This window comes from Clupea harengus, chromosome 10 (assembly GCF_900700415.2).
Source record: "Clupea harengus chromosome 10, Ch_v2.0.2, whole genome shotgun sequence".
NCBI lineage: Eukaryota > Metazoa > Chordata > Actinopteri > Clupeiformes > Clupeidae > Clupea > Clupea harengus.
In genome coordinates, this window is record NC_045161.1 from 6535167 (window position 1) to 6560066 (window position 24900).

General features: G+C 40.8%; 3 protein-coding genes across 3 annotated transcripts; 1 reads left to right on the forward strand and 2 right to left on the reverse strand.

Annotated features, from left to right (window-relative positions):
• Positions 1–29: 29 nt before the first annotated feature.
• si:ch1073-396h14.1 (disintegrin and metalloproteinase domain-containing protein 10) lies at positions 30–3205 on the forward strand. Its single transcript, XM_031575127.2, has 5 exons — positions 30–205; positions 596–779; positions 1343–1442; positions 1598–1818; positions 2107–3205. The coding sequence occupies exons 1-5, from the start codon at positions 42–44 to the stop codon at positions 2209–2211; spliced, it is 774 nt and encodes a 257-aa protein (XP_031430987.1). The 5' UTR covers positions 30–41; the 3' UTR covers positions 2212–3205.
• LOC105900970 (lipoprotein lipase) lies at positions 3142–8196 on the reverse strand. The gene is made up of 10 exons (XM_012828353.3): positions 7933–8196; positions 7039–7232; positions 6751–6930; positions 6513–6624; positions 6142–6375; positions 5777–6019; positions 5540–5660; positions 5008–5226; positions 4782–4877; positions 3142–4691 (listed from the first exon to the last, which is right to left on the reverse strand). The coding sequence occupies exons 1-10, from the start codon at positions 8030–8032 to the stop codon at positions 4658–4660; spliced, it is 1533 nt and encodes a 510-aa protein (XP_012683807.1). The 5' UTR covers positions 8033–8196; the 3' UTR covers positions 3142–4657.
• Positions 8197–11929: 3733 nt separating this feature from the next.
• lpl (lipoprotein lipase) lies at positions 11930–18964 on the reverse strand. The gene is made up of 10 exons (XM_012828354.2): positions 18697–18964; positions 17960–18135; positions 17509–17688; positions 17160–17271; positions 16684–16917; positions 16293–16538; positions 15237–15357; positions 14225–14407; positions 13942–14049; positions 11930–13842 (listed from the first exon to the last, which is right to left on the reverse strand). The coding sequence occupies exons 1-10, from the start codon at positions 18788–18790 to the stop codon at positions 13791–13793; spliced, it is 1506 nt and encodes a 501-aa protein (XP_012683808.2). The 5' UTR covers positions 18791–18964; the 3' UTR covers positions 11930–13790.
• Between the last annotated feature and the right edge of the window lie 5936 nt (positions 18965–24900).

The following is a 24900-nucleotide window of genomic DNA, read 5'->3' on the forward strand; positions in this document are numbered from 1 at the left end:
TTTACAACTCATCCTTGTCCAACTCGGATGTGTCCGTGTGCATGCTCTGTCTTGCTCTAGTCAGTGATCAGCCCATCTGTGGAAACCAGATCGTGGAAGACGGAGAGGAGTGTGACGTGGGGCACAACGACACTGACCCGTGCTGTTACAGTGCCAAGGAGTCTCTGGCTGTACAGTGTCGCCTGAAACCAAACAAGATCTGCAGGTATGGGACTCCCTTTCTAATTACTCGTGTGCTAAATACATTTTTCACTTTTGTGCTGTTAGCTACACTGGTATTGTTATTTACTTTCAGGTTAAGTGAGGTTTTGGAAATGCCCTTGCAGGTCAGTAATTGGTCTAATAGTTGAGCAGAAACAGCATGGCTCAAGAGCTGTTAAGGTCAAGGGGTCAAGTCTTTTGCAGTCCAAGTACTGATAAAAATGCATGCTTTCACAATACTGTAAGTCATTTTGGATTAGAGTGTCTAAATGCAACGGAGAACTTTGGCAGTGCTTTATGGTAATGGCAAACGTACAAGTTGTACATTGGTGTTGTGCATGCCTCTTCTAATCCGTCTGAACTCCCTTGCCAAACTCTTTGACCTACACTCCAGTCCCAGCCAAGGCCTCTGCTGCAGCCTGAACTGTGACTTCAAAGCCCCGGGTACGCCATGTGAGGAAGAGTCAGACTGTGAGATGAAGAGCGGGTGCACTGGGGCCTCTCCTTTCTGTCCTGCTCCCAGTCCCAAAGCCAACATGACCATCTGCAGTCTGGGGACACGTGTCTGTCTTCAAGGGGTGCGTTGGAATGTGATGAAGGTCAATGCCGAGCCAACCATAGCCACAATTGTGAAGATTAAACTGCACAAAAGAATCAAACATGCTCCACTAGTAAGAGGCTATGTTGGCGCTTGGTTACTAATTAGAAACACATCCCACGCGCTGAGTTTGAAATTTTACGCCGTTCCAAAAGGAAACCCTTTCAAACCGGGAGTGAGTATTGTGCTTTCACAGTATGTGGCCATATTGACTGTGTTGGTTTTGGTTGAATCCTGTCATCCATTGTGATGATGAATGAGGCCTTGGCGAACAATGTTGCTGTGAAAGAGGAGTAAATGTGCTGTACATGTACATTTTCTCATAGATCGCCCTCTAGAGAAGCATGCCTTCCTGTGGAGACACGAGCAATTGGAGGGAATTTTGAGGAATTTTTGGGAAACCTGGCAACATCTCCAGCCGCATTTTTATTTTTCTACATGTCCTGAATGAAAAAGAGTTAGCCCCCCACTAGCAACCCCACCATCACACACACACACACACACACACGAAGCGCTCTAAATCATCTTTTCTATTCGTCTCAGGAGTGTTCTCTGTCTCTCTGTGTGAAGTACGGCCTGGAGCAATGTGACTGTCCGGGAGAGTCCATGAGAGAGAAATGCCACATGTGTTGTCAACAAATCAGTAAGTGTAGTGTTTTCTTATTTATTTTCTCACAAAGTCAACAGAAAATCACTTAGAAAAAACAGTCTGACTGAATTACAATCCAAGAGAAACATCAGGAAAGGCATTAAAAAAGCAAAACAAATTAGTTCTTTGCCGTCTTTGTTCGTTGGCAGACAAACCCAAAACATGTGCGAGCACTATCTCCTCCGTTCTGGCCAAGCATTTCCGAGGAAAGCGCGTGGCCTTGGTGTCTGGGGCTCCCTGTTCAGGGAATCAGGGCTACTGCGACAAGTTCCAAGTCTGTCGACTGCTGGATGCTGATGGGCCAATAGCAAGGCTCAAGAATGCATTTCTCCACCTGGATGATTTTGAGGACTTGGCTGACTGGATGGTGGTACGTTTACGTCTGCATTAAACAGATAGATCCATTGCGACATTAGATATAACATTATATATGTAATTAACATATATATTTATATTTAGTCTTCCTTCAATTGCACCATAATCAGTCTCTTCACAAACATCCATCTGACTATTTGACTGAACAATCTTTTTTTTTATCATCTATGCTCTCTCTGACTTTTTGGTTCCTGTTTGTCACCATAAACTCCTACGCTTTGTCCTTCTCACATGCATTTCACAAGGTGAAGTTTTCACAAAAGTAATTCTATTTTCCCCCCAGGCACACTGGTGGGCTATTCTTCTGGCCATCCTCACTCTCTCTGCCGTTATGGCTGGCACCGTGCTCTTGTTTGGACGCCCCTTGGAGACGGATGAGACTGACTAAACACTGATCCCCCCCTTCCTGCCTCTCCGTTGCCATCACAAGTGAACACGACAGCCTAATGCAGAATAATCCTGCCATTTTTTTTGTCAATCTGCGGCCCTGCAAATGCCAAAAGCAAACTTAAAAGCATAATTTATACTGATTCAGTGCTGCTCTGTGTATTCGTGTCCAAGCCTTGTGCAAAAGGTTTGGTGGCGTTTTGTGGATGGGAAAACATGTCTTTCTACAGTTGTGAGCTCGCTGGGCTTAATGAAGCTGGACCTGGGTTTAACTCCATCTGTCCAAACATGCCCTGACGCTATTTGAACTCTTCTGAGTACAGGCTTCACACAGGCTTCCAAGCCTCCCATCGCCTGTCCCTGCAGAGCTATTTCAACTTGATGTCTAATTTGAGTCTTGACTATCATCCAGGTTTCCACATTACACTACCCCCAAGAGCCTTTGACACAATTCTACATGTTTGATTGACAGCCGGCCAGAGAGAGATGTTTGTGTGTATTTCCACCTGTACCAATGCATCAGGGGTCTTTTTTCTGGCTGGAAGTAAAGTAAGCTGGTTGATATCAAATCCATTATTACTTCAAAGAAAAAAAAATGGCGGTTAATCTAAGTGGAAATCAATAGGATAACAGAAGCTGTTGTTTTAAGGAGGATCACTTGACATAGGGATACAATTTTGGTGACACATTCATTTGATTGCTTGTTTGAAATACCCTACCACAACCCTTACCCTCACCTCAAACAAGCTCCATCTCTAGTCCTGACTAGATATATCACATCATTGTAATACTAACTTCTGACTTCAAATATAATGTTATTTGTATAATTTTCTGTAAACAAGAAAAGGAAGTACAATAAAGTTGGGCTGAAATGCATTGCTGACCTCTGAAAGTATGGTATATATTAAAAAAACAATTCTCTAAATCAGACTTTCAAATTAAAACATAACTTTAATGTATGTATTTCAATGTGAAATTCTGCATACACTAGCAAACAAACCCATAATACAAATATTTAGATTTAGATACAGAAAAGTTAGTTTATTAAAGTATTTCTATTTACAGTATGTATATGTACATCACAATTATTAATGTCTTTGTATTTTTGAAGTTTATGGATATCACAACAATAAAAAAACACATAAATATCTATTAACATTTTGTACCGTGTAAACCAGTTACCAGCAGGTTATTGACCCTCTTGAACAAAAACATATATATTTGTTTTAACATACACCTAAGGTTTAAAGTGCAATGCATGTTCTGCTTGTACCATGGATTGAGTGGAACTAAAAATAGTGGTTACAGTACTGAAACACCTTCAAGAAGCAATCCAAATCATCATACCATTTACATTTATATACATAGTGATATGTATTGCATTACACTTTATATGACATGATATTACAATATGAGATTAGTGATCAGACATGTATACCGACATGACACTTTATGTGAACGGTATCATTTAAAAAGGCAGATACTCAGTCTTATTAGTCCAGTAGCTGTATTACCGGTATATTACTTTTTTGTATCATGTAATTGACCAAATTGTTCTGGAAATGGGTTCAAAATCTTTTCATGGGAAGACAAGTTAATTCTGTTTATTTGGTGAATTTACAGTTATTTTTTACTGAGAAATTAATTGAACTCAATTATATTTTTTGTAGATGATTTGATTTGCATTCTATATATGGCAACCCACAGTTTAACATTGGCTCGCAGGCTTAAAAATCATAGCACCTGCAAAAGTGCTTTAGAATAAATACATTTAGATCATTTTATGCCAAATTTCCTGACAAAAGAAAAACCTGGCTCCAACAATCACTTTAGGACAACATGTCCTAGTACACAACTAAATTACACTAAAAAGTGACAGATCATATTCAAAAATTTGCTAATTTCTAAATTGGGTGTATATCTATGATTTAGTTAAACTAACCAAAGATTTGGATAGAAAATAATTAGAATTAAAGCAATATTTCATGTGTTCGTTGTACCTGGCCGTCTGTCACAAAGGCTGTGCTTCTAATATGCTTTCACATGTTTTAAATAGTAGCAATCGCTGTACAGTCTGTACTCAACACCGTGGGATCAGGATGTAATACAGTGTACACGTGCTTGTGTTTGCAGAATACAAAAAATAAATAACGCCATCATAAATTATTCTATGACTATTAAAGGTACAGTCCACGATTTCTAATCCCTTACACTTTTTGACAAATTCAGCGAATTTCTCCTCAAGTTCATACGTAGTCCTGGCCATGTAAATGGGAATCAAACATAGTGGCTCAGATAGAGTCATAAACATTCCCAGCCAATCAACACGGCAGGTATATGAGTCATTTCATTGGCTGTTGAGCTCAAATATCAACAACCTTTTGCAAACTGAATCGCGGACTGCATCCTTAATAAGGAGTCTCTCAAGCAACACATGATTCTTCCTTTCAGGAACTGTGTGAGTGGGTCTGTAGGTTCTTCCTGAAGATGAAATCAAAATGTGAGCATATACTTGAAAGAAAATAGTTAGGGGTATTGATTTACAATAAAAAAAAAATGTCAACAACTTACCTTCGTGATGGGCTTCTCCACTCATCTTTGCATTTTACAAAAGTGACTTCCTGGGCCATGTTAACAGCTTTGGGATCTTTTACACAAAGGACAATCCTGGAGAAAAGTATAAAGAAGTTAGTGAGATGGGATATGAAATACTTAGGCCAGCTTTGACACACTGTTTCTTTTACCAGCCTTTGTGTTGCTGGAATTGCTCACTGAATCATGCCGAATCAAAGCGTACTTTTTCTGTGTCTCTCCAACTCTGATGCGAATTTTGTGGACGTCTATACTGGGGGTGGCTGAGTCACCAGACCACCATGATGACACCATGCGGAGGAGTGAAGATGCAGACCAGCTGGTGGACTCCTCCCATCTGAACTTGAGCATCAGCAGGTCCCCAATGTCCTTCTCAGCCACCAGAAGAAAAGAATGTGTTCTATTGGCAGCAATTTTCTCCTTCCTGCAAAGGAAAGATCTCGTGAGATTTTCTCAGTAAATCACAGTCTGACTAACATCCTGTGATTATCGTGTCTAATGGTTTAATTATAAACAAGGTTTTGGTGCATGCCTCCATCCACGGAGAAGAACAGTGAGTTACGGTAGAGACATACCGAACCCTTTATACACTCTCTGACCTAAATGTTTCATGTGTTGAATCATTTGGTCCAAAATGTGAATTTTACCTCAGAAAAAGGTAGAGGTATGTTTCTTGCCCATTATGCCTATGCTTTGTTTGGGTGACCTTTGAACTGTAAGCCAAAAGTGCTACTCACACATTAAGGGGAAGGTTCTCGGCATCTCCTTTAGTACCATGGAGGGAAACAGTGAGGGAAGGGTCCATCTCTGATTGGTTGACCTTACTTGAGAAGTGAATTTTCAGCTGATAATGATACACTGGAAAAGAAACATAACTTAGCATGAAAAACAGCAAACCATTCTTTATCTTGCAACAGTACCAGAAGTTTAAGTTAAGCAATGAGCGGGGTGAAGTATATTAGAAAATACTGTACCTCTAAAAGGCATGGAGGCGCGAGTCTTTGTGAACATTTTGACGCTGCGGGCTTGTCGGACCTTGCTGACATCATAGCCAATGGTGTTGCAGCGTTTTTTCTGACACCCGAGGCACATCCCACGGTCAAACATCTCACTGCTTCCACAGCTATATGCCTTGATGGCCTCCTGCTCGTTCAGAAGTGAGTCAATGAACAGATGGATGGACCTCTCATGCTCACATTTTACGGCATCATTCATGGCTTGGAGGAGAAAGGGGGAAGATTCATTTAGCACAAAAGTATTCCACTGTATAAATGTGCACTGTCAAATATTAAAAGTTTTTTTTTTATAATAACTCTTAATTCTCATGTCAGATTCTCACCAAGTATGCCAAAGTTTGCTATGTTCTCAAGGGCACCTCTCAGGTTGCAGCCAGGCTGAAAGGCTCCCCCATTAGGGTAAATGTCAACATGTCCCACTGGCTGCTGGATGCCAATGCTCAGGCCTAGCGAGCCTCGAGTGAAAGTGTGGAGCACATCAACAAAATGGGCATCATCGGGTGAGAGACGTCGGTGGGCATGAACCCCTTCGAAGTCTGGTCCTGCGGGGTCCAATCCTGCAGAAAAGCGTTTTTCAGTTTTAATATTTTGGTTATTTACTATGTTGCTGTTCAAAACGGATCAAACAATACAAACAAAACAAAACAAAGAATATAGTGTTCTGTGACAGTTTAGATATGAAAGTCATACTAACCAGTGATTCGTCCAACCTTGTTGGAGGTGTGACTGCCAGCGAATCCTGCCACATGAGCACCAAGACTGTAGCCAATGAGGTGAAGGTTCTCTAGTGGAATATTTGTTGTCTCCTACAAGATTTCCCCCCAAAAAAGTACAAAAACACTGTTATTCTCAAAAGTTGATATATAGATATACTTACATACTGATACTGATTCATACTGATAGTAATACTGATTCAGCAAAATCGCACACACCTCCATCCAGTCAATGAAATGAGCGATATCTTGTCCAACACTCTTGGTGTTCTGTGCCGCAATGACATAGTGATTTTGGGCAGTGCTGAGCCAGTCCACAACTATGACATTAGCACTTTGTTCTCTATCAAAAAGCGCAGCCACCAATTTAGCCACCCAGCTCTCAAACAATCCGCTCACCTGAGGATAGAGAGGCCACAAGTGGTGTCAGTATCAATAAACAGGACAGTGAATAAACAGACATGGTGCAAACTATAGAAATACATCAGACATGCAATGGCAACTTACCGTCCATCCATGAATCACCAAAAAGGTTTTGGAGGTTGAATTAAAAGTGCAACCAGACAGCGACTCTGGTTTGCCAGGGACAATGTAGCAGACATCATCATCTGGCTGGTTTGGTTTGCGCAGGGAAAATTTGACTTGAGGACCAGTAGCATCTTTCAAAGTAAACAAATCCTTTAAAGGGTCCAAAAAGTTATCTGCAAAGGGACAAAAAACTGAGTGTTCTGGTTAAAGCCATTACACATATTGTATCTACCAGTCAGTAGCCTACATTTGAACAACATTCTTCCAGTAATTGTTTCTATTGGCTACTCTGAAACAGGGATAGTTTTGAAGGGCAGTTACGGCGCCATTTACAATGGCTTTCCCATGACCGTTTGACCCTGTGCTGGACTGTATTGTCACAATATTGCTTGCATTATCCTCCTACTTCTGTTCACAGGAGTCTAATATTACAAAACGTGACATTGCTAACCTGCTGATCTGAAGTAAACAGAGTGGCAAATGAGCTAACCAACTGATTTAAGTTAGCATATGTCGTAAACCCTCCCATAAGAGAAGTTGAATGATTGCACACTGTAGCAACTGAGCGTGCCAAATTAATGATATACGTCATCATTCACACACGCGACAGTAGTGTTAGACACTAGTGACAACATTGCATTTAACCGTTTACAAAAGCATAATGTTAATTTGACAGGGAAATGTACTTAAAACAGCAATTACACTAAAATATGTCATAGAGATGTACACCAAAACGTAAGATATAGCTATACGACAGAAATAGATAGGGTTACGCAAAGACAACTGGTCCTAATTCTTTGCAAATACAGTAAAACAATCTGATTACTATGGTGAAACATTTATATGACAGGACATTTTACAAATGATACTTACCAAAGTTTGACTGAGACAGTACGTCCTCCAAAGAAGAAACGACAAGAACAGTGCAACTGAGAACGAGCCAGAAAAGACATTGGTGGAACCGCAATTTCATGTCTTTGAAACAGATTTCTGAAAAGTTCACCTTCGAGTTTACCTAACGACTTTTCTTGAATAGACCTATATAGTAAAGCAACGGAATATACTGTATATGGGTGATAGGGCAGTCTTCTGGCCGGCAAACTCGCGTGAACAGTATTGATATCTGACACTCAGTGCAGAAATTCGGTTCCTAAATAGTACCTCTCACCGCCAATCTAATATCCCATTGGCCGTTGCCTGCGGGCGGAGTAACTGTTACGGCGGGCGTCCGAGATGCGGTCTGTAACAGTGGACGTCTGAGAAAAACTCTTAAGTTCCTCAAGAGAGTATTATGTTTCTCTGTATGGTTGAACACAAGTAACTTTGACTGCTACCCATTTCATTTCGCAGTTGATATAGGTTTTCATGAAGACGAAGAATGTGGCTCTCTCTCAGTTGAAATTAATTGGACTAAGGTAGGACACCATGTAGGTGAAGATATCATATATGTATTGTATTATGGCAGGCTATAAAATATGACCAATTTGCAATATATTAGGGGAAACTTGTTCTGCAGCTTTAGCTGCATCAAAGACAAAAGCTATTGTCCCCCTTGCCCCCCCTCACCCCCTGACACACACACCTTCCCACACACATTTGTCTGCTGCCTGTCACAATGATGTAGGGAAATCCTACATAAGTATTGTATCTATGACATCTGCTCATGGAATGAATAATTACATTTAGAAATGCTTTCTTCCAAAACCTTACAAGAAGGATTGTTATAATAATGAGATTATGGATAACGCTTTACATTAAAGTTCCCTGAATGCTTGTTCGCTTGTGGGAGACTTTGTTAACATCACTAGATTTAACTTCAGCAGCTTACTCAATGTTAGTTAGTCCAGTATGTACCAGTAAGTACGTTACTTGAGGTTTATTAGTATTCAGGTTCATGGTTTCTTAATTCTAATTACTGCATTATTTGATGGTGGTTTATGGAAATGTAATGTGAAAAGTATCTTTAGTACCTCTCCCTTAGTCACGGTAAAACAGATCATAAATTAGGCAAATTTTGCCAGAGCCAGAGCACCCTCATAATGACTGATATAAATTCTTGGAACCACTATTTCACCTTGGGACATTTTGATAAAAATGTCATCCTCTTTTTACCCATGTGCATCCTGTTGTTCAACAAATTAGGGTGAAGTGGCAGTTGTGTTTCCATCTTGTGGGAAATACCTTGTGTTCTCTTTAATCCAGTGAGTGCAGAATCACATGACTCTGTCCCATCAGCAGGTGAACAGAATGTCCAAAACAGTGGAAGGACTGTCTAACCCAAGCACAAGAACACATCATATAGAGAGAAGGGCCAGTGGAGTTGATTTCAGAATCCATATTACGCAAGAAACCCCAAACTCCCATGACAGCAGATTTGCACAGTTCTCTGAAAACATGAAGGTACACAGGTCTATTGCACAGCGATATCTCTTGACGATGCTTAAGGATCAATCCATGCTCTGAAGGAAGAACCATTTTCACAGCATATAAGTCATGTTCCGGTGTTTGAAGAAGTAGTTCGATTTACAGTACTCCATGGATGAGGCTGTAACTGCAGCTGACAGCTTGAGGTTGGCTAGATTGCCTAAACTGCCCAGAGAAAAGCAATAGTAAACACCTAGTATACATAGTACATCTATTGCTTATCTAGGATCTGGACAAATAGCAAGTAATATTATTTTTTTCAGCAGTGTTTGATACCAGTGTGTGTATACATTTATTTTGGATGCCATAATTTCAATTTACTAAAACTCAGGTACTTCACAGAGTTTGCAGTTCATAGAAATACCTGCCAGAAAGAGTATTACTTTCCTGCGAAAGCTACCCACAACCAGCTGCACTCCTTCTGTTCTCATTTACTGTTTGTGTATGTAAGTGTGTGTGTGTGTGTGTGTGTGTGTGTGTGTGTGTGTGTGTGTGTGTGTGTGTGTGTGTGTGTGTGTGTGTGTGTGTGTGTGTGTGTGTGTGTGTGTGTGTGTGTGTGTGTGTGTGTGTGTGTGTTTGTGTGTGTGTGTGTGTGTGTGTGTGTGTGTGTGTGTGTGTGTGTGTGTGTGTGTGTTTGTGTGTGTGTGTGTATAAATATGTGGTTGTTTATGAGTGAGCATGTGTGTCTCTGTGTATTTATCACAAAGAGAGAAAGAGAAAGACGACCCATGCCTAATCAACAGGTAAGATGTTCTTTGCAGATGTCCAGTTTGTTTTCTTGCTCCTTAGCTGTAAACTTGCAGAGCTGGCAGACAGAATCCCCCTCTTTGTTTTGGAGCTATCACTGACATTCCCAGGGTGACCTACAGTTCTAGGGATTCTTGAGTCAGGGAACTGTACGCTCTCTGAATCCAAGTCCTGTAAACCTTCATTGGTCTTCCAAGAATCACATTTTTTAGTTTTCTAGCAACAGTTTAGTTATGTCATTTCTTTGAATCATTTCCTGTTTACCTACTATGACCATAGACAAGGGCATGAAGAGGTGCATTGTGATTTGAAAGTAATACAATTCCCTACAATCCCTTACTAATTAATACTTGAATCAGAAAAAGATTGCAACAAAGTTTTTTAAACTTTAAACTTTAAAGTACAGTTAATTTAACTGAGTGAGACATGGAGCTGGAGCTGTTCAGACACTGAAGCCTGTTAGCTGAAGGTTAATATGTAGCTCTTTAATGTACCAGATACAATACGGTGGCACGGTGGCTCAGGTGCTTGCACTGCTTGCACTGCAGCCTCACAGCAAGAAGGTCATGGGTTCGATTCCCGCATGGGGCGCTGTTGGCTCTGGGGCGCAGGTCCTCCCCAGACCTTCAGTGCTCAGGTGGGCTATCTCCCGGCCCTTTCTGTGTGGAGTTTGCATGTTCTCCCCGTGTTCACAAGGGGTTTCCTCTACTAAAAAACATGCAAAAGAACAGAACACTCTTCGTCGGTCCCTGACCAAGACAGACGGTTCACCTCAAATTCACAAACGACCTCAGGCCTGCGTGTGTGTCCTGTGTCGCCTCCATGTATTCACGTGTGTTTCAGTGTGCAGTGTGTTGCTTGTGCGATTAAAGTCTGACAATTATTATTACAACCTGAGGTGACAAACCCAACATTCCTGATGTAAAATGTAATTGATTTGTCCATTTAAAGGTTTGCCCTCTACCACATTAAGATGTTGCTGCTTAAATTTACAATTCCAAATGTTTTTGGCACTCAAACAATTTAACAGAGATCCAATGGCGGATCACTTGTGTGCATCAATGGTAGTAAAGACCTTGACCATAGGATGCATTCTACCAGTCAAATATCAGATGCTGTCAAATATCAATGTAGTCTGAGTACAAAAGAAGTAGGTTATTCCAGTTCATTTTGAATTTTAAGGGGAAAAAAAACACTTTTGTGAGACTTCATAAACTGACATGATTTCCACATAAAAGCTGCAGTATTCTGTATGACAGGAGAACTGTTGAATGTGCTGAAAGCTTGACACCCGGAGAGGCTATCTCAGTCCCACGGCCATAACTGTGATAATGATAAGGCTAGGGCCGTGCATAGATAGTTTAGGGACCATAAGTTCTAAGTTCCACACAGTACAAGACAAGTATCCATGTTTTTTGATAGCAGTGTGTGTGTGTGTGTGTGTGTGTGTGTGTGTGTGTGTGTGTGTGTGTGTGTGTGTGTGTGTGAGAGAGAGTTTTAAAGGGCACTCTGTTAAAATGGTCACGTTTGGTTCTTCTCCAGTTTTACAACTTTCACAGGAGAGATAGGAGAGATAATTGTTGTTGGAGATACATGTTTAGGGACATGATTTGAGATAGATGTATATGATGTGTGTTGTTTGGGGCACAGAACATACACATTTATCAAAGAGTCTTAAAAAGGGACACTACAATTAGACTACAATATGTCCAGTTTATTACACAAAGATTACCATACAGAGTGCCACTTTAAAGTTCCTAAGGGTGAATAGGAACAGCTCACAGCATTCAGCTCACTGAAGTCAATTCAATCAAAATACATAATGAAAGAAAGCATATGCTATTCAGGAGGAATTGATAAAAACACAACTTAACCATGGCATAATATATTAGACTTAATATACAAATATATACATTTAATAAATAAAATATGAAACGTTGTTAGTGGATGTGTGGCTATTATGTTGTGCTATCATTACAAAAAAAAATGAAACCACGGACACCACAATGTTTTAACGTGTTCTTGGGCACTGTGTAATATTAAAAGGTAATGGTTGTTCATACAAACAAAATCCTCCCAAAATGGCTGGGACGACAGAAACAAAACAGAAGCTGAGTACTCCTGAAACTAAGGTATCGTTTCAAGTGGAATCATCTGACAGGGGTCTGATCCCTGAAAGTAACTAGCCATTAACAGAATAGCCACACAAAAAGAAAAAAAACAAACATGTATGTACAGGAATCCAATACTTCATTTGATATTTAATGACTGTCAATGTCTTTGGTCCCTCTGCTTTGGCATCAATGAGTAGGTAAGGCACAGCATGACTGATCACATCTGAACTAACTGTATACATGGCAAGATGCTTCTATAAAAGGTTGTAACAATGCAGCTGTTTAATATGTAACAAAGCAAATAAAACATTTTCCATTATTTGCTTTTATGACCATTAATAGGTTCAACAAGTAGCATGTTTATATCTAATATAATGGCAAAAGCGTTGATATTAATATTAACTTTGTGGCTAAGTCAGCAATCATTTTTCATCTTGAATGCTTAGTTGATTTGACAGCTGATAGAGAAATATCAGGTAGTGAGAATGTGCCATCTTTATAAGTGAGACCTTTCTGTTTACAAGAAATCCGTAAACGTGATGCGCATGATACAGCCAAAGTGAATGACGTAGTGACCTCAGATGAAGGACTGATTCAGTAATAGAGCGTCTGTTCTTGGCATTGCATTTTCCCTGTGGGTCAGTGCTTCCATAAGTGCATGTGAACAGGACACCAAATTTGACTGAATCCTGTCCCTCTTATTATGTCCCCCAGAATTGTTTGCAGATATGTTCAACACAACTGCTTGCATTTACAAACGTCTGTTATTAGTAGGGCTTATCACGGTAACAGAGTCTATTTCTAATCCCTGGCAGTCAACAATCATTTATTTTCTGTCAAAAATAAATTTAAGCCAGTAGTTTCTGCACTAGACTAGGCCAAACTTGCTTTCATAACCATCCAGTAATTTAAGATTCACCTTTACCATACACAGTACAGTCAGGTACAAAGGTATAATCTGCAACACTACTATAAATGTTGCATCAAAACAAATGTAGTATTATCTCTGTGTCTAATTGCTATTTACAATGGTGAACGCGTATCAATTTAGAGGGAATGCTTAATCGATGTTTCTTCATTTCAACTGATATCACACAAAATCCCTACAGGCACTGGTGAATAAAAATGACTCATCCTTTCTTCCTTTTCATCCTCCACAATGTCAAGCATACGTTACATAAACAATTCTTCTGAATTCATGATAAACTAGCAAAAATATTTGAATTTTGGAAACCTGTGTAAACAGTACTTCAAGTAGTTGAGGCAGAATGAGAGAATAAAGTCTGACAGAATAAATGCAGGTGTGGAATCTCATTATAATGTGGAAATGTAACATGATTGATATAGACTTTAGTTCAATGTCACAGATGATGAGACGGAGAACATGTAACAGAGGCAAAGGTCCATACTTCACTCGCTCCAAAGATGTGTGTCTTCAAGTCCATCTTATGCAGTGTTCTGCTTGAAGTTGCTTCCATTCATTTTCAACTTGTGAAGCCTGTGAATGAAAGGAGATAATATGAACAGAGTTATTCTTCTATCCTGTTGTTTGGTTGTCATATAGTCACAGAGGAACCCCATGAAGGATAGTTTTTACCTTTCTTGTTTGCGACTTGTTTGGTGGTCTTTTGACTTGACGAATACTGTCGGCTCCCCTCCCCTGGTGAGATACGCAAACTCCCCGTCTTTAGAGGTGAAGATAACCCTGTGGAAACATACACCCCTGTCACTATTTCCTTCTATGGCACAACCCAGTCTCATTCCTTCTCTAGTGGGTACCCATGCAAAACATCTTTTATTATGAAAAACAATGCATGATGCTGTTGACACTAGATATATCACACGATGACAATATACAATTTTATGTTTCCAAGAGGTACCTGGCCTGTGTCTCTCCAGCTTTGACTCTCAGCCTGCGGATGTGGAAATTGCTGCTGCTCCACCAGTCCGAAAAGCTGAAGTAAGAGTCTTTATCCCACCTCATCTTCACCATCAGCAGCTCCCCGATGTCCATGTCAGTAGTCAGGAGGTAAGATACGGTGGTGTTCGTTTTCAGTTCAGGCCTATGGGGTAAAGTCAGAATGAGTACCAGACTTAATCTTTTCTTTTAGGTTCCAGACTGACTTTCTAGGTTAGTCACATTTACATATATTACAAGATACATTGTTACAATGCTAGATGAACTCCATTACTGTGTAGGAAATCTTTAATACTTAGATTAAACTGTTAATGTGTCATGTGAACTCTCAGAGGCCTGAAACTAAGAACAGGACGTGGGCTAGCTTGCTGCGAGACTAGCTTGATGAGAGCATTGCCTTTGCAACAAGTGCAGGTGACGGGGAAATTGGCCTCCCTATTTACTCGAATGTGTGGGGCTTAACTCCATATACCAAAGAGCTGCACAGGGTTAAGGCGACACCTTTTAACCACCAAAGGTACACAGTGTGCTGAATATGGTAATTTAGGCATACATAGCGCCTGCAGGTGTGGGTTGAGGTTAGTAAACAAGATCACAATATGGATTGAGATGAGACCTGTGTATGACTGTTCACATGTACGCCACTATGTCAACGTGACTGTATGCAAATTATATGTAATGAACATGGTTTAAGAGGAGGCTCAACCTTCTGAGCCTTGGGACTGTGATCTGAGCACTTGGGAAGTTGCTCTCACCTCCCCGGTGCCATGAATAAAAGCGCCTGTTCCTTGACACTGAGTTGCCTGTTTTTCTCATCAACTGTACAACTGACCAATAAATGGCTATTTGATTTGATATTGTAGAACACAAGTTGTTTGTCAAATAGGACAGTCCCATTATTTTGATTGCTAGTGATTCTACCAGATCAAATGCAGTGATTTAGTTGCTTTAGAGGCAGGAGAAATCATACGTACAAGACATGGGTGAGGTCCTCTCTTTCGCCAAGGGTACCATACAGGGACACTCTGATTGGCTGTTCAGTGAAGCTCAGTGCATCCTTGCTGAAGAAGTGCAACTTCACTTGGTAATGGAAAACTGTTGGGAGAGGGCTATAATTAGACATGGAAACATTCCTGTTGACAACTTCTGAAATCCTGAGAAAGCCTGTATAGAAACACCTGCAGCTTCACCAGGACGTCCTTTTGGGCTATTTAAAGACCACACCCTCATATGGCTTTTCTGACTCCATTCAAATCGCCTAACCACATAACTTGCATTGTCTCTGTACTTTAATTATGCTACACACTTCCATGAAACACATCTCCTCTGAGCCCCACAAGGTAATCCCATAAGTGACATTAGAAATCTGTCATCCCTCCAGCTTCATATGTACTTGCATGAAGCAGTGTCCTGTTTCACCGCACCTGGCACTGAAATACACATCCTATCTCTGGCATGTGACCATATGGCCATAAGGCTGTGTGAGCTGTGCTTCTTTTCACTTGTCTCTAGGCAACTTTTTTTAACAAATCAAAATGCATTTTCAGTTTGGCATACTGGCAAAAAGCATTTGGCGCATAGACTCATAAATGAAAATCTGTGAAGAATATTGCCAAAAAGTATGGAAACAATTTGTAAGATGCAACATAGGTGTTTCTAGGTAGCTTTTTGGGGGTGAATTTAGTGTTTCATTTAAGTTGTTCCATATGTGTGTGTGCATTTACATGTTCAATAACATGAAAACCATAGCAACCATGCTCACTAAGTTGTCTGGATCAAATCTATGAGAAAGTCTAAGATATCTGTGTTTTTTTCAGTAGTTTTAATCTATATATTGTATGTGTCTCCACACATCCTCTACTGTAATGCATTATTGCCAACTCTTAATTTGTAATGTTTTTACATAACTCTATACTGAGATTCATTCGTGCCTCTATGATGTCAAGTTCTGGAAATCAACTGACCGGCTACAACTCAGATTCACTGATTCACAAGATTAACTGAGAAGTTGACCCATTCAGCCGGCTCACCTTTGAATGGCATCATCTCTCTCGTCTTCAGGTACATCTTACTGCTGCGGCGGGTGCGCACGCGGTTGATCTCGTAGCCTAGCTTGTTGCAGCGGTTCTTGCGGCAGCTGAGGCACACGCCCTTCTCGAAGGACTCCTTGTTGCTGCAGCTGTAGGCCATGGTCTGATGCGCATGTGCATTCAACAGCGAGTCGATGAAGAGGTGAATGGAGCGCTCGTGGGAGCACTTCACAATCTGGTCCATATCTGGAAGGAAATGAGCAGGAAAACAAACTCATTAAACAGCACATTACGCCCTTTTTTAATTTTGAAAGGTCATCTCATCATCAGGAGTGATGTTAAATCCGGCTATGAGCAGAAGGTCATGAAAGGGTTAAAAAGTTAAACATACTTGAGAAACCTGTGGACACGATCATCTTCATGGTTTTCTGCAGGTCGCAGCCAGGCTGAAAAGTGCCGCCATTAGGATAGATATCCACATGGCCCACGGGTCTCTGGATACCGATGCTGCGGTCAGGGGATCCTCGTGTGTTGGTATGCAGGACATCCACAAAGGTTGCATCGTCTGGGGAGAGGGTGCTCTGAGCATCGGCATACTCAAAGGTGGGTCCTGCAGGGTCCATACCTGGAAGAGATTACAGAGTGAGCTGTGCTGTAGCGCCCAACCATGCTAATGCAGTCAAGCTGTCTGTGATGACCAGATGTGTTTATGTCCCTAGAGCTCTGATGTGGTTTGGACCAAATGAAGATGTGCACGTGTTTATTAGACACATTCAGTTTGATTGATTAAAATACAATGTCATTGTTCATGGGACATTGTTTATGACATCTATGCTACAAATGGTGAAATGTTGCATCACTCCTTACCTGTGATTCTATTTACTTGGCTTTTGGTTAGCCCTCCAGCAATGCCCGCCACATGCGCACCCAGACTGTAGCCCAGAAGATGAATTTTGTCCCAGGGGTAATCGAGCAAAGCCTGAGAATGGGGAGGAATAGAAAAAATGTGGCCAAACTTTCTTAACAAACAAGCAACACAGTAACATTCCAGAGATACACAACACAATATACAGCAAGCCAACAAAGAACCTTGGAGAACATCATACCAATAACAGCTAATTTCATAATTCAAACAGAATATAACTACAAACTGACAAAATATCAATGATGAAAATTGTAATACTTTGATCCCAGTTAAAACACTAATTAGTCTTACCTGTAACCAGCTGACAAACTTGGCCACATCTCGTCCGGCCAGTTTGGTGTATGCCGCAGAGGTTGGGTAGTGCTGCTGGGCCCTGGCTAGCCAGTCCACCACTATGACATTAGCTTCTGGTTCACGATCATACAGAGCAGTCACCAGCTTGGGGACCCAGCTCTCGTACATGCCAGTGACCTTAACACAGACAGCATTGTCAATATTGAGCCTCACACCAACTCTTTCAACATGCTGGGTGCAGTAGGGTAAATGTATTTCACAGGAAATATACTGAGACATGCAAGCTTCTTTATATTTTAGTTATCTATGAAACCTGGATTATTCAAAGTCGTTTAACTATATGCCCAGTTGACTCTATATGCCTTCTGTAGGGATTCCAATTACTTATTAAGATATGTTAAGGACATGAAAAGGTTTTGGCAGTTTATTGGGATGGGTCTTTATTTACCGTCCATCCATGAATAACGATGAAGGTCTTCCCCTCTGAGTTGAATTCACACTGTATAATGCTCTCAGGCTGGCCAGGCTCAATATAGCACAGGTCATCGTCAGGCACCTCAGCTGTCCGCAGGGCAAACTTGGTTTCAATGTCTGAGAAGTCCGTGAGCCAGTCTGTGTTGTTACCTGTGTAAACATAAATGTGTCACTCTTTCAACCAGACAGTAAATAATGGGAGTCGTTTTACGTTTCTGTTCACTTGTACTTTTAGGACATTTTGTTTTCTAAGAAGCCAATAAACATTTACAATGTGCCCCCAGTTGCCACAAAAACACCCTAACACATCACACATTTCCTTATGGTAAAACAGAAACAAAATGACCTGTAAAATCGTGAAGAAACATGAATTTTAAGTTACTACTTTTTTTTTACCACGCGTAACACATGCCTACGTTCTTTAACAATTTTAACCGTTGTTATATTGAGAAAAGAGGCAACTATACAACGCAAATGAAACTGTATCTCTTACTGCTCCCCTGCGCTCACAGCCGCGAAGGAGTCCAAAAATGTGACTCACTTCTGATTAGGTCTCAGTGAGTTAACTCCCGGTCATTCGGACTCTTAAGTTCACCCCTTCAGGTTGGAATGTTTACCTATGGCCTTGGCGGCTGGCTCGTGTCACATCTGGTAATTTATAAGGCAGTATTTTCTGCACAAGAAAGAGCGTTCATTTCCTAGTTTACTCACCAAAATAATTCAGTTCAGTGGTAGTTGAGAAAACCGTGCAAATGTTTTCTAAGTATATCCAAACAACCAAGAGAAATAATTTGTCTTTTCCCATATTATTGATGGTCCAGTCAACGCAGTCCCACTGAATATGTGCTTTAGTCAAGTCTGTAGTACAGCAAGGTTATTCCAGGTTATTCGTGCACCGATGTAGTAGACCACTCCAATTAGAGGTATCACTACAAGTATGGTCAGTGCCTGAGGTTACTTGAGAAGTTTAAGACAGAGCGCTCCAAGCGCGTCTTTATGCAACACAGAACCTCATGCAAATGACTCATATTCCATTGGTCGAAACAGACAGGACAGGGCGGAGTAAATCAATCTCAACTGCTACTCTATAACGGTTCCAACAGAGAGAATACGCGAGCGCTGCAGTAAGTGTGGGCGCAGCAACATGAGAGTATCTCGGTAGCCTGCGCTATCAACTCATGCTGAGTGGGGTTGTTCCCATGTGGCTTCAGATATTTTGTACACAATATTTATAAAACGATATAAAGAGTCCCTAGGCCTTTGAAAAATGCAGTGATTACAATGATTCGAAGAAAACATATATATTCTGGGAAATCTATCCATATGTTCTGCATTAAAATCCAATATGTCACGTACATTTAATTCAATTAAACACCCACAAACACATATTTCCCCTGCAAATGAAGTGCTAACACATACTATTTAAAGTAGTCTAATCTGATTGTGATGTTTCATCTATAATATTCAGCAAACCCAAGACTCCATAAAATCTCCAATAATCTCTCAATAATCAAGTCAAATTTGAGCCACTGCAATATGGTTGGCGCTGAGGAGGTCCTTTGTGATCATGTCAGGTGGCAAATTATGTATATAATTTGAGCTGAACTTGAGGCTTTACTCCCACTCAGAAAATTCTAGTGTCACTTCTTTGAAAAACATATATTACATACAGTATATACAATACATGCTGTTTATAACATACAGATCCTGATGCACTGTGGGAAATAATGTTATGGATATCAGAGAGATTTTCCTATAGAGAGAGAGAGAGAGAGAGAGAGAGAGAGAGAGAGAGAGAGAGTGTGTGTGTGTAAGGATGCGTGTGATGAAGAGCATTCTTTCTGATTGGTCAGGTATTGATATGTTGTCCACTATACCAAAACGACATTGCTTAGGCATTATAGCCTTACAGGCAAACAGCTGATAAGTCCCTGCTCTTTACTTTTGTTAACAACAACATTAAATACATGACATTATGTGTTTACATTTCTTAACCATGATCAAACAAAACTTTCAAAATACCATTTTCAAGAATACCAAATTTCAAGAATATCATTGATCAGAAGGTGATCATTATACTGTTGCAAAGATAAACTCAAGAGTGTGTGCCAGATGTTTGAACTCACTCCCTGTTTCTAAATCATCAGTTGTGAACTTCTCAGGCTCTCTGGGCATACAACTTTTGGGAAAGCAACCAAAAGGGTAGAGGGCTTGAACAACTTAAAGGTGGCGGACTCAAAGGCCACTCGATTGGGAGTTGTGATAGCAGTGTGCATAACGCTACATATTTTCCAAAGGAAAAAAATGTCATTGTTGATGTCATTTCAGGAGCATGTTCTGTATGTGCTCAGTCAAGCAGTTAAAAAATAGCAAGATACAAGAAGAGTTTCTGTTCAGTTCTGTTCTGTTCTTCTACAATAATAGTGACACGTTTAAAAACCAAACCTGGAGTTTAACTGGAAGGATACACCCTGTCATGGTTTATGCAATCTTGCTCTGACTAGTTTAAGTGATCCCTATCTATTAAATTAGTTTTGATAATCACATGCGATTGCTACCATTTCCCTTGGGCTTGTAACAAATGTAGAAAGAAAACTTCATCCGCTTCAACAGGACTTTTTTTTAGTTATTGTTTATTCGCTTAGTATTAAAAATACAAACTGGAGGACTGTTAAACTGTCCAAGTGGTAATGAGAAGTGCTAAACGGTACTGTGTTTTTGATCTTGTGGTTGTGGCCATAGATTTTTCTGTGGAAGCTTGTGAACCCAAACAAAGTCATCTCTCAATGGAATCTGATACCTCTGAAAGAGACTCTGTTTACTAGGAACCCTTTTTTATAAAGTCCACAGGTAAACTTTGGAGATGCAGTGGGCTTTGAAAAGTTGGGCTAAAGCTGGGATGTGTCCATCTCTCTGTGAGTTCTCTCAGCACTGACCCAAATATTTGCACAAGTGATAAATACATCTGTTTTCCAGCTTGTGAAAAAGGTCTGGTTAACTGTAATCCAAAAATGAGAATTGTTTTATGTCTGTATATATTTTTCCTTAATCTTTGGAAGCTTCAATTTAGCAAAAGATTTGTACTGAGTTGCCCCTGTGAAAATTACATCAGTTTCTGTGTTTTGTAACCTGATTATTGCAGTGCTCTTCTCCTGAGACTTGAAGCAAATGGTGTTTGCAGCTGTGCATTTTGAAACCCTGTCTGCCTCCTGCCCCATATTGTAATATATCAAGGACCCCTGCTAGTGCAAGTTCTGCAAGACACGGACACATGGTATGCAGTCTCAGTTCTGGGCCTTGCCTTGGAACCGTGAAGCTTAATCTCACGACAGTGAGTGTGTGCCAATATTACTGTGTTCAAGGAAACCTTCACAGACATGGGGAATGTTCTCAAACTGTAAATCCGTGTTTTTTTGTTCTCAAGTTATAAAGCAGTGTTTTCAATTAATGAATAATCTAGTTTGCAAATTAGCACAGTTGATATGTTTTACTTTGACTGTGTTTGATCATGTTCCAACATGTGATTTCACAACAAGAATTGTTAAGGCCAATTGCATTTTGAACATAAAAATCGTTAAAAGCCAAGTTATTGTAATCACAGCAAAAGTGCTGAGCTGACCAGTTCCCCTTCGTCTTCCAGGTGTGATACTACTTTGAATGCCATGCAAAATGCAAGAGGCCTGTGCTCAGTGGCGGGGCGCCTTAGCTTTGAACCCCTGAGGGGCTTCTCCCGCCAGTCTTCAGAGGAGAGGCGGCCCCTGTAATGAGAAACAGGCTTTACAGAGAGCCCCTTCTTTTTCATTTCCCCGCTCTCCCAGAGGTTCCGCAGAAAACCGTGAAGCTTAAAGTCAAATAGAACAAAACAATGCCTTCCATCTTCACCAAGCCCTTTCCCGCAAACTCCGAAGGGAGATCATGGTGGTGAGCGACACTGGTGAACACCATGACTGCTGGTGACACCAGGGAAAGACATACAGCATACAGCAGTGTTACCCCCCCCCCCCCCCCCCCCCCACACACACACACACGCACCCCACACCATAATTCCACGCTCATACCGTCATACTGCCCCCCCAACCATATTACACGGCTGTCTGTGTGAATAACGGAGTTATGTGCTGGGTCAGTGACACTATGTCTTGCTCTCACACTCGCATATAGGGAAACGTATGCTTCTAATGCCACATCTGCTGTGCCATATGTGTGTCCTGATTGAGGAGAGCAATGCCTCAGTGCGGAAATGACTCAAAGGAAGTCTTTATGTTGAACAGAGCAACTTTTCACAGGACTTTCTTAGTCCACTTAATCACTTGTCCTTAATTGATTTCAGTTTTGGTTTGCCACATTTCAGGAATTTTGGCAGACATTAGGCCAAGTTGATATCGTTAGATATAAATCGTAATGCAAGGGCCTAATTGCTCTCATTTCCAGGCCAAGAGCTCATAACTCATTGGTGTGATGTAGCGGATTGCAACAGTTATTTTTTGTGGAATATACTGTCCTCGGCTCACCCATGCCACAGTCAATCCCTTTGCTAGCAGAAGTGAGAACAGCATTTCACAACAGATCACTTCTCCAGAGGGGTGACACATCATGCAAACTTTCACACTCTGCATCTTTTTAATCATTACACAAGAGATATTACTTCATGCAACAGAGAACATGTATTTTGGTTGGTTCAATGCCTGACCCTGAAAATCGGACCAAAACTGAATATGATTGAAACACAACGCGGCTCTGTTCCACTTTAGCTCGCAGGTCCCATCCCCACATGGTGAAGTTTGGGGTTCTCAGAAGCACAATAAGGATGTTTTGACAAGTTTGTTATCCGCTCTACTTATATAAGAGCTCTTCATCTTTTCTCTGCGGGTGTCACCAGTGGTCCTGGCCCAAACACGTTTTTGCATCTCAGCGGGCCTTCACGTGGCTGGGGACTCCAGGGGTGTTAGTAGCCATGCTTGGCTTACACTAATCATATTGAATAACAGTCAAAGCAAAAAACATATACCATGTTACAACATAAGGCGCACACATAATATTGCTAATACCCTCTGTGTTTCTCTATAGAGTTGTCTGACCTAGAGTCGTAGCCAACCTATAGCGGGTTCATATGGAGTGCACAGACTGTGTTTACTATCCCACAGACAGTATTTGCTGTTACATGTGTGCTCATTCTGATAAAACACATGGCACATGTCTTAACACATACAATGGCTAAATCATTACTTCCACTCAGACATCAGCTGGATTTTTGTCAGTATTTTATCACATTCCAGCTATAATGGTAATATAACAGAGGGAGCACTGATATTGATGATGATGGAATTATGCACTATTTAGTAATTTATTATAAATGAATTATTATATAACATTTCACTGAGTTGTATTGTTCAGTAAGTCGTTGCATCACTTCAGAGTCAGATGTTGAGGTGGTCTCATTATGTCTCGTGTGTAACTCTTGCTCCTCAGTCTCATCGTCTCGTGTGTGACTCTTGCTCCTCAGTCTCATTGTCTCGTGTGTAACTCTTGCTCCTCAGTCTCATCGTCTCGTGTGTAACTCTTGCTCCTCAGTCTTATTGTCTCGTGTGTGACTCTTGGTCCTCAGTCTCATCGTCTCGTGTGTGACTCTTGGTCCTCAGTCTCATTGTCTCGTGTGTGACTCTTGCTTCTCAGTCTCATTATGTCTCGTGTGTGACTCTTGCTCCTCAGTCTTATTGTCTCGTGTGTGACTCTTGGTCCTCAGTCTCATCGTCTCGTGTGTGACTCTTGGTCCTCAGTCTCATTGTCTCGTGTGTAACTCTTGCTCCTCAGTCTTATTGTCTCGTGTGTGACTCTTGCTCCTCAGTCTTATTGTCTCGTGTGTGACTCCTGCTCCTCAGTCTCATTGCTCCCCCTGCTGAGCTGTTGGAGAGCTTCAACTAGTCACGTGAGCCTGGGTGTCCAATTTCAAACATGACAAATAAAAAATGATACGCTCATTTTGGCACACTGTGGATTTTCATGATGGATTGTTGAAGTTAAACACTGTGCCAACTCATCTGCCGAGACCTATCTCATTTTATACCATCTGGCATCTTAAATCTTAATAAATTAAACAACTCTAAGTAGCGTTTGCTTTTCCTGGGACAGAGACACGTGCAGTCCTCTGTAGACTCGATGTGGAGTGGGCTTTTAAAAGGCCCTTCTACTTTCTTTTGCAGAATACACAAAAACGTCCTAGGACCGCATGCCAAATCATTCAGAATTATAGCAATGCATATTTGTAACCAAACGTTTATGACACATTTTTATGGTGAACATCAGTACGAAAAGACCTGTAAAAGTGCCCTGATTTCTGTAGTTGTAGAAATATCGGTTATATATAATTCTAAAGATCCACATAATTTATGATCATGATCTACCTATATATACTTTCAATTAAGTATAGCCTGTCTATGAGGTCTTTAAAGCAGGTCTTGAGGTCTTTACGACGATCAACGTAAAATATACTATGACCACAATATAATTACTTTATAGTCCTTCCTTAACCACACTGTTTTTGAATATACCAGGAAAGTCCCACCATTCTTAGTGACTATATAGCTGCAGCTGTAACTATAAGCACGCCTACTTAATGAGTGCAGAAATACAAAACCTCAAACAATGGGCTTTTTTGGCCAAGCAGGGTAGTCGCCAGTGGCACTAAGAAGTGATGTGTTGGACAGTGTTTTCACAACTAACCATATATTTTGCTTATTAGTTGCTTCCTTTCGAAATATGTACCGTATACATAACACTATGCAACAATTTGACACTTTTTGAGGTACGATTTTATAGGTTTTGGTACCATCCTGAAATTAATTTTGATAGCATACGGTCATGTGAAGGACAGATAAACACCTGTGTCTTTCCCACTTTCATCCAGGATATGCCCTG